At 28.2% G+C, this 10266-nt stretch overlaps 1 protein-coding gene across 1 annotated transcript; it reads right to left on the bottom strand.

Annotated features, from left to right (window-relative positions):
* Window positions 1-4119: 4119 nt before the first annotated feature.
* On the bottom strand, window positions 4120-9613 carry LOC136984728 (uncharacterized). The gene is made up of 8 exons (XM_067281834.1): window positions 9477-9613; window positions 8833-8906; window positions 8582-8659; window positions 8023-8055; window positions 6415-6483; window positions 5714-5758; window positions 5591-5638; window positions 4120-4593 (listed from the first exon to the last, which is right to left on the bottom strand). Exons 1-8 carry the CDS (start codon window positions 9556-9558, stop codon window positions 4408-4410), a joined length of 615 nt encoding a protein of 204 aa, XP_067137935.1. The 5' UTR covers window positions 9559-9613; the 3' UTR covers window positions 4120-4407.
* Between the last annotated feature and the right edge of the window lie 653 nt (window positions 9614-10266).

Here is a 10266-nt window from a genome sequence, read left to right as displayed (position 1 = left end):
ATCACATTTTAAAAATAAATTTTAAGCATGTTTTCTTTATAACGATAATGTAAAAGTCCAAGTTTTTCTAATTGTTTCTTTTTTTAAGTGAAATATATAGCTTCTAAGTAATTAATTAGCCTATAAGTAATAATAGCCTGTAAGTAAAGTTGACAAATTACAATAAAAATAATAAAATTAATATAAAATTTAATATGTTTATGTAGAGTCACACTGTATAAAGGAACTGCATACGCGAAAGGCATTTATTGGCATACAAAAATTATTTTTATACTTTTCTTGTTTAAATATTTGAAATTTAAAAAATTAATTTATTTAGAAATATAAATAAAGTAATTGTTTGATTAATTGTATTATATTTATTCTATAAAATAATAAATTGTTTACATATTCGTATAATAATTTATTAAGACTTGTAAAATATTTTTTCACATTATTTTATGCTTTTAACATATTAAAAAATGAAAAGAAATTTTATTATTTAATCATTAAAAAAAGTCGACACGAGATGTCGGCTTAATCGCCTCCTTCTAGCCAAATTACTTAATAATTAATTAGCCTTAAGTAGCCCAATGGGTGTTAAAAAACTGTCAAAAATGCATCTCAAATATAAAATATAATAGTCAGATTATATATAAATGATATACAATAAAATTAATTTGTTCATAAATAAAAAATTTAAAATATCAAAGAACAGCCGGATTTCTTTATCGAGCTATTGTGATTAAATTTAGCCTTAATAAGCCGATAAAGGAAACCGCTGTTCGTTTGATATTTAAAGTAATTATCAGGTTAATTGTATTTATTATTTAAAAAAATTTATTTGAAAGCAATAAGTATAACGCAATAAGTTGGTTGCTGTATAATTACTTTTTAACTACACGGCTTAACTGTATTTAGTTAAATAACTTACAAGATGATATTTCGTATTAATTCTCAGTTATAAAATGTTTTATAGAAAAATTTTATAGTGTATATCATTTTAGAAAAGAAAAATTCTGAGTCATTTAATCATCTGTATAAGGATATTTTTGTTTCAATAATCACTCGAGTGAAACTGGCTTCGTCTGATGTCACTTTAAAATTATATTATTCATTTTTAAAAGCATAAATGAAAGTCATTTTTCTAATGCCAAGCAATGGAAAAACAAAAGTACTTTTACTTAATGTTATTTTTTATTTTCGAATTATGTAAACTTTGTAAAAACCTCTCAAATGAAAGAATTTATTAAGTTTATATAAAACATTAATATAATTACTTGCTATGAAAACATTTAAAAATTCACAGTATTAATTTTATTCAGTTCAGACAAAGGAATGTGCTAATTACTGTTTTAACATATAACGTTTATTAATAACTAGCAGATGAGCCCGGCATTGCTCGGGCAAAAAAATAACAACAACAGAGATTAAAATTATTAGATTATTTCGTACTTCTAATCCTTCTACTATATTATATTATAGTATTTGATTTATATTTACAAAGGTTGTAAGAGTTTATCGCACCGAGTTCGATCTAAGACATTTTAAAAATTCTTTAAATTGTGTACAGCGGAGGAATAAAGGTGTTAGATCAAACTCGATGCGTAAGATAACCTTTATAGTTATATAGCCGATCTTACCCGTTTTTACCGAGTGCAAGAATTAGGGCCACCTCTTCCGAGGCTAATTAGAAAATTTTTAGATGGGTTTAAAAATATGTTAGATTTTCCGCAAAAATCCGCATTTAAAATAGTACAGTAGAAGCCGAGTTCTTCAGGGTAATCCTTAACTCTCTTTCTCTCTCCCCGCGGGGAAGGGGAATTTCGAAAAATACCTTCTTAGGATACGCCATGCAAATGCATGGCGTATCCTAACTGTGTACCAAATTTCAACTTTCAACTCCTAATCGTATGGGCTTCGCGCTTATTATTAATAGCGAGGTTGAGGCCAAAGTTTTCAACGCGAAAACGTGTACGTCGGACGTTCAGCGCCTCCTTCCTGTAAGCCTAGAAGTTTGACAATGGTGTTTGGAACATCAGTGGAATCATGCTCGACGTTTCAAACGCTAGTGTCAAACTTCTAGGCTTACAGGAAGGCGGCGCTGAACGTCCGACGTACACGTTTTCGCGATGAAAACTTTGGCCTCAACCTCGCTATTCTTATCATCAACCCATCTCGATTACATACTGTATGTAGATTAGGATATGCTTCCATCTGGTGGCTGAAATGTAAACTAAATATAACAAGTAAACTCTGAATTTTTCGTCGGATTGGAGAATTATTTTTACAATATTAGAACAACGTCTGTCCAAAAAGAAACCACCATTTATTTCTTGCGTTCGTAGACAATTCACACATTCGGCAACTGACCTTTCTTTTTAGGCTGCTTTGTTGCCGGAAGTTAAAAATGTCTGTTTTTAAAACACAAAAAACGTTCAATTAAAATTACAAAAATTTCTAAAAAAGAACCGGTGACATACAGACTGTTGTAAACATCCATCCATGCTTGGGGTTGTTGCTGCTTTTATCTACTGAGAAAAAGCGCTGGAAAATGTAGATTTTCGGAAAGCGGCCCCCTGGTGACGATACATGTAGAATTTCTTCTCTGAATTGGTGGTTCTTTTTGGACAGACGTTGTTCTAATATTGTAAAAATAATTCTCCAATCCGACGAAAAATTCAGAGAAGAAATTCTACATGTATCGTCACCAGGGGGCCGCTTTCCGAAAATCTACATTTTCCAGCGCTTTTTCTCAGTAGATAAAAGCAGCAACAACCCCAAGCATGGATGGATGTTTACAACAGTCTGTATGTCACCGGTTCTTTTTTAGAAATTTTTGTAATTTTAATTGAACGTTTTTTGTGTTTTAAAACAGACATTTTTAACTTCCGGCAACAAAGCAGCCTAAAAAGAAAGGTCAGTTGCCGAATGTGTGAATTGTCTACGAACGCAAGAAATAAATGGTGGTTCCTTTTTGGACAGACGTTGTTCTAATATTGTAAAAATAACAAGTAAACATTAAATATTTTTATTGACAATTTTCAATCTTTCCCCCTCCTTTAAAATTAGTATTTTGTAACCTATATTTTTCTCTGAATAAACTTGATATTAATTAATAAAATTTGAATTTAGACTGTATGGAGAATGTAGATACAAACATTGTACCAGCTATTTGGTCACCAGACGGTAATTGGCCATTTCAAATTTCAACCTCTTTAAAAGACGAATTCATCAGCAAGTATATTTCTCGATTTAATCTTTCTGTTATGTCATAGAATTTTTGAAATTTAAATTTTATTGAGTAACCAATAATTGTACTGTTTACTCCGTCTCTCTTCTACTTCATAATAATTAAATTCAACTGCACTGGAGTGTAAGTAATCGGTAAGAGGCTGCTTGGTGGTTTGGACTCCATGCTCTCTGCCTTGCAAGTTAAAACTTAAAGTTCACATATTGACAAAAAGTTTCTAAAATGACATAGTAATTACTATAATAAACCAAATTCACGTGTCTAACGCTAGTGTCAAACGCTAAATAGGGCTATAGTTTCTTGTAGAGTCATTCCCTTAGCAGATCTCCTTAAACCGAAACCTAATTAACGTGAACATGCATACAAATGAAAATAAATGCAGTAAAATAGCCTATTTGAAAAGTAATCGCTGATTTCTTTTTGCATAAAGGTTGATTTTATATCCTTTTTTTGCAGCGAGATCTCTGACTCGTTTTGTCATACCACAGTTGTTTCTAACACAGAGAACGCGTCATCATGCGTTGGACTATTGCCTTTTTTATCCACACATTTAATGATTCGTTTTTGACAATTCAATGAAACACAAGATTTTTTTTAAAAAAAAAGAGGATTTTCTGTAGCAAATTGGTTCCTATTTAGGTCTTAAACAAGTAAAAATAACCGAAAAACTCCACTTGACCAGCAAGTTGGAGAGGAGCAAACTCGCGACTAACTACAAGTGTACCAGTGGTTTTAGCCATTCAACGTCCAAAGAGGAAGAACAGAGGTTCGAATATTTGACATTCGTATGATCAACTTTTCACTGTACATTAAATTTATACTGTTTCTAAAATTATATGTTGCATGTATTTAGTTTCAAATATTTGACAAACTTCTTAAGATCCGTATTTTAATTTTCAAATAACCTTTATTTTTTGCTCGATATACAGATATTTCTAAAGAGAATGTGCATGCATGTGTAACGTATTGAAACAGCTTTGTCAGTTGCTTAAAAATAAATCATACCGTACTTATACACATTGAAATGGAATCCCGTGGCTCTCAACATACAAGCATTGTCCATTGCTGTGTGGATCGCGACAATATAAAGTGGCAAAATAATATTTGTTTTCAAAAGTTTTCAATTGCAATTTTCAAAAATTTCAACGTAAATGTTTCAGAGTAGTTCTCAATTATTACAGCATAATTAATATTCCGAGGGAAAGAATAATCTCCATAATAAAGTGTACTATGTTAAAAGCGGAAATCGAAGGTGCATGATTTTTTCTTTCTTTGGAATATTTTTCGTGAAAAAGTTCAAAACTTTCGCATTCTTTTCTGTAATGTTCAGATTCGGGTTTACAATTTTCTTTAACATTTTTCTGAAAATAGATATTTATTAAGATTGTTATTTATTTTTATTACGATGCCTCCATCATGTTTAATTTTATCTATCTAAACATTATTATATTGCTTTTTATTGGTAAAAATTATTATATTAGTTCTATTTTTAAAGATATAAAATTTACATAGAAACAAGATAGTGTCGTAAGCTTCATGTTTCATGAAACATGAAGTTTACAACACTATCTTGACATTGCCAGCCCCCTCTCATTTCAGTACAAATTACATATTAATATAACATTGAATTTTAAATTTTGAGACAATAAAATATGTTTTATGCCGTACTTTTAATTATAACTGATTTCTTTTCTCGGCATAAACACTGCAGTTATGAGTGTATGCACAAAATGATATTTTATAATTTCGTAATTGTTTCTATTGATATTAAACTGAAAACTACTAAAGCAAAGTTTATATTAAAAAGCAATTATAAAATTTCCCTCTTTATAATCTTATAAACTTTTAATATATTATGTAGTTTATTACCGCTATTGAAATTTATTTATTTAGATTATATTTCCTCAATTTTACGATTTCCTTCTATAAAAGTGTGTCTTAGTACTAATAAAATGCGGAATTAATGCTTAAATATAATACCAAAACAAAAATAATCCTGAAAATGCATGAAACTAAATATTTTTTTATTTCGACTGCTGCTGTATTCTCTATCGATTTTGACCAATTGGCCTGCAATACTTCAATTGATGAGAAAATTTCTAAGTAATCCATCAAATGATTACAAGTAAAATAAATTTCTCACAAAATCAAATGAGTATATAGATGCTAGAAATAGATTTACAAACTAAAACGTACATTCAGTACGCTGTATCCTATGGTTTTCTATGGTACAAAATTGATAAATTTACACTAATTTTATCAACAGAAAAAGTTGCATGTACAGTATTACTAAAGTAGCTAATTTAGTATTTAAAAATTCTGTGTGTCGGTACATTTTTAAAATGTTTTACAACTTACCATAACTTTGTGGACGTAATCTTCGCAATGGGAAACATCAGTTGGTTTCTAAAAATGATTTACGATATTTACAATTATTCCCAGAAAATAAAAAGAAAAGTGAAAGTTGAAAGATAAATTTACCTCGGGAGCCGAATGTTCGACGAACTTCTGATCGTCATCCGATAACTGGAATTTATTTGAAATTTTATTAATTAATGCATTAGCCTATTTGAAATAAGTCATTTGTTAATTGTTTTAAAGAATTGAAGGATTTTGTGAAAAAATTTAAATAGGTCATATTAAAAGTCATATATTATATTATAAAAATAGGTAACATAAAATATAAATAACAACAAAAGCTTAACAAGTGGGGTTAAATTTTGACCATATTTTTCTGTTATATTCTATAGGTAAAATCTCAGATACTCGATACTTTAAATACGAAAAGCAAATGGTCAAAGTGGTTAAGGCATCATCCACCGCTCTGGATCGAATTCAAGCGAGCAACCCTAGAAATTTTCATGTTGTTGGGCTGACCGAAGCTATGATGGACCTAGAAAAAATCCTGCTAGAGCCACATTAAAACACTCGAATGAGCACAAAATAATTCATAACATCAATGACTAGTTTATAAAGTGGGAATTTAATAAATTGTACTGTACATAAACGTGTACTCATTTTTATATATTGATACGTGCATTAAAATATTTTGTATAACTCATAAAATTAAATTTATTTTTCTCATTTACGCTGCTATTAATTACTACTAGATTACTAATTTTCTAATTAATTAATTTTCTAAGGTCATAAATATAGAAATGTTCATATTAAAAATATATTACGTTTTTATATTCTTTAATTGCTTTAATTAACGATTCGTCACAATGTTTCTCGCAGATTTCCAAATCCTTCTATAATTAAAAGAAAAAATAAAACAGTCATTAAATATCATTCTTAAATATTCTCCAAATTCCAAACGAATTATATCCGACTAAAAGGTAGAAATTTGTTTTAATATAGGCCTATGTTATAATTATTTTAAAATAGTTTAAATTATTACACTAAATAAATTTATAAAATCATATATTTGATATAAGGAAATCGTTTATACTTCACAGGTTGACCACAGATTTTCTGGTACCTGATGGTTCACAGAACCTTTTTTAGTTTGGTTACATACGGCAACACGACATATGGTCGGTCTGCCGAGGAAGAATGCATCCCGAGAGGTCTTTTATGGAAAACTGGTCCTTTTTTAGGTGTTACAAACGTGAATAAAACTCGTAAACTTTCACGTGGTGGCACGTTCGTGACGCACGAATCCACGATCAACTATAAGTGTTCAGTGGTTTTATCCACTCAGGCACTAGTAGACTCTTATATGCCTCTTTTAAAACCTTTTTTAAAACAGAGAAATATGAAAAGACACTTAAAATTTCCTCGATCAAAAGATAAGTTTATTGAATGACCCCAGATGGTATGGCACTTAGCTAGCTCACTTGGATTATCTACATTGTAATTGCTGGGTTGTACATTTTTTATTCTGCAAGATTTTTAGTTCTAAGACGCTTAGCTAGGATTAGATGTAAGATTTATGAAACTGTTAACGGTACCGAGCGTCCACATATGAAATATGCTTATACTGTATGAGGAGGGAGGAGGAAGGACAATTTTGAATTTAAGATATCCTTCCTTCGTCTCATTTCTTTCCTCATTTAGTTATCCACTGTATCGCTTGATAATCGATTCAGCTGCTATACATACAGCGAAGGATTTTAAACCTTTTAGTTGGTTTTATTGGGCTGCAATTTGAAAAAATTGTAGACCTATAAATTCCCACTGTCGTTTCTTAGTCTTGTGAACGGAGATAGATGACAGACGATATTGGATACGGAAATCTTAGGGAAAGAAGGCTCCTATTAACGAACTTCTGATACAAACCAGAAGTCACGTTATTTTAATTCAAAAATTTTTCCCTGAAAGGAGTTAAATAGATGACTGACACGACTCTATTGTTAAAGGAAAAGTATGATGTACAGGGCAAGTCACTTTTGAGATGGAAAGCATATATTTTAAATTAAATAAATAAAAAATATGATTAAAAATTGCAACCCGGCATACAATAAAATTTGTATAAACCAGAATACCGAATACTTTTTCCGTTTAAAACAGGTTTCCGTTTTATTTAGGTTCCGTTTTGGACAGGTTTTACTATATCTTATTTAAATATAATGCCTATAATAACTTTAGGAACTACTAGAAACGTATGAGAATTAAAATAAATTAATCACATTAAGTTAGCAGCTGAATACACAACTAAAACTTTTATTAATCCATAACTCTTTCGAAATAAAATTATAAAATTTTTTTAGTTGAATATAGAATAATTAAATGAAATTTTTAAATGAATAAAATGATTTATTTTTGTATAAATTTAATAGAAAATTTACCTTAGATTTTTCTTTTGAACATTTATTCACCTCCTAAAATTGATAAAGATATTTTCGAATAATTAATTAACAATTAATTATAATATATATTGCATTTAATGTATAATAATAAATATGAATGTGTAGTATTTTATAAGAATCGAAATTTTCTTTCTCCTCAAAGGGCGTAGGTCACATTGAATAAATTTTCAAAACACTGTTTAAAACCAAAATTAGATTAAAATATTTTGTTTTAAATCTCATTGACCAGCTATAAGCTGATATTATATAAGAAACTTTATAAGTTGAGGCGCTTATTTAATGTTTTATTGAAGTATAAACTTTTAAAAAAGTTTCATTAAAATTGCACTAGTATTTGTGTTAAAATTTGAAGTAATAATTGCGAATTAATATCTCATTAAGAATGAAATATGCGAAATTCTTTGATACATTTTTCTTGTATAAATTATAAGACTTATCAGAAGCAATAATCGACTATATTTATAAGTGAATAAATCCGATAATCCATAATTTACCAAATAGAATAATTTAAATTTTGATTAAATAAAGTACTAATTACCATTAAAAATGATGATTTATTGAATGAATCGACCTGAGAGTACAAATTACTACAGCAGGCATCCCAATCAACTGTCCACTAGAATAGAAATTTTTGTTTGTTTATTCATAAAATTTAAATATTATAAAAAAAATAAATATTATAAATTGCAGAAAATTACTGCATAATTAAAATTACATTTTGCAGTTTTAAATAAAATAAGAATTAATTAAGAAATTGATTTATTTGTATTTAACAACGTTTAAGCTTACTTGTTTGGTATCAATTTTTTCGATAACACATTCTCCCAATTTTTTCAAGCATGGATCAGAGAATATATCCGATCCTGTAAATGAAATAAAATAATTAAATTTCTTATACAATTTTATAATAAACTATTCAAAAATTATTCAATTTATTAAGTTTTCTATTGTAGGACTGTCTCTTTACTCTTTCCTCCCTGCAGGAAGTTTTTAATCATGTGTTAGCTTTCAGTTTTGGCTTTTTATAAGAAAAAGATGGAATGTTTATAGAATATACATAAAATAGAAAAATATTATTCATTATATAATAAATAATATCGCGCATAAACAGATATAATAAACGAAACTAAAATGATAAAATGCTAGATTTATTATAGGGACGTCAGAATTGTTTAGAATTTCTTTTACTTCAGAGACAAAACCGTCTTTAATTAAAAACTGAAATTACTTTTTAGTCTTTACCAGTCTAAAAATTCGTTTTTAGACTGGTGAAGACTGTAAAAACACACAAAATGCCTATCTCGTGTTCATACGAAACTAGAATGAAAGTCTTTTAAATACTAAATTCTATCCTGTAGAAAACTACATAATCTTATCGTGTTGATACTTTTATAATAGCAATTTAATAAAAACAATTTAAAATTTCAACTTACCCGTAGTTAAAAATACGAAATTTATAATAATCAAAATCACGAATGTAACGCAGGAATTCATTTTCAAGTATTGAAGTATCATAAAATAAATAAAATATCTGCAAGTCTGAATACACAAAAATATGAAAAGGAAGTGTGTAATTTCATAACAGCTGCTTATAATGTCTACATTCTTATTATGACGTTTTTGAAAAACGTCATAATAAGAATAATACCGTACATTACCTATCCACTACAATTGAACAATAATTTAAGCAAAACTCTCTGTACCTGACACTAAAATTTAAGGAAAATATCTATTTTATTTTCTTACTGTCTGTATTGTCCTGTTTAATTATTTCCTAAACTTAAAAAATTATAATAAATAAAAGTTTTTAAAGACATCTCTGCTTTAATATTTCGATCCACTTTGTTAATATGATGACACGTGAGTCAGACACTCCGGAAATTTAATTTAAAATTAAATTTATATTATTTTAAAAATGTCATTATATATTTTCAGTACATTTCTTTATACTTTGCAGATATATCTTGAAAATTTCAAGCCCTTACTTTTATAATTAACGAATATAATTGAAAAGAATTGCCTAAGACAGAAATTATTGTTATTATTATTTTTAAACCAAAAAGAGTTTCTGAATTTCTGATTATAAAGCTGATTAACTGATTATTTATTAACATAAATATTGATCTTGAAGGAAATATAAAGAATAAAATATAATTCAGTTAATACTATTGAAGACAAATGCATTTTTATTACTATAACATTTGTTTTATGTCAGGTGATTGT

The sequence above is a fragment of the Centruroides vittatus genome, unplaced genomic scaffold, assembly GCF_030686945.1.
Source record: "Centruroides vittatus isolate TY-2023 unplaced genomic scaffold, ASM3068694v2 contig_926, whole genome shotgun sequence".
Taxonomy (NCBI): Eukaryota; Metazoa; Arthropoda; class Arachnida; order Scorpiones; family Buthidae; genus Centruroides; species Centruroides vittatus.
Note: the sequence above shows the minus strand (reverse complement) of the source record. Positions and strands in the feature narration are given on the sequence as shown.

What these genes read in the sequence shown, in the direction of transcription:
- LOC136984728 (XM_067281834.1), bottom strand. Translation starts at nt 9,558, where the DNA reads ATGATACTTCAATACTTGAAAATGAATTCCTGCGTTACATTCGTGATT. An exon ending in AAAAAATTGATACCAAACAA is followed by an intron (nt 8,660 to 8,832) that starts GTAAGCTTAAAC and finishes TTTCTATTCTAG; the next exon opens with TGGACAGTTGATTGGGATGC. An exon ending in ATAAATCATCATTTTTAATG is followed by an intron (nt 8,056 to 8,581) that starts GTAATTAGTACT and finishes TATCAATTTTAG; the next exon opens with GAGGTGAATAAATGTTCAAA.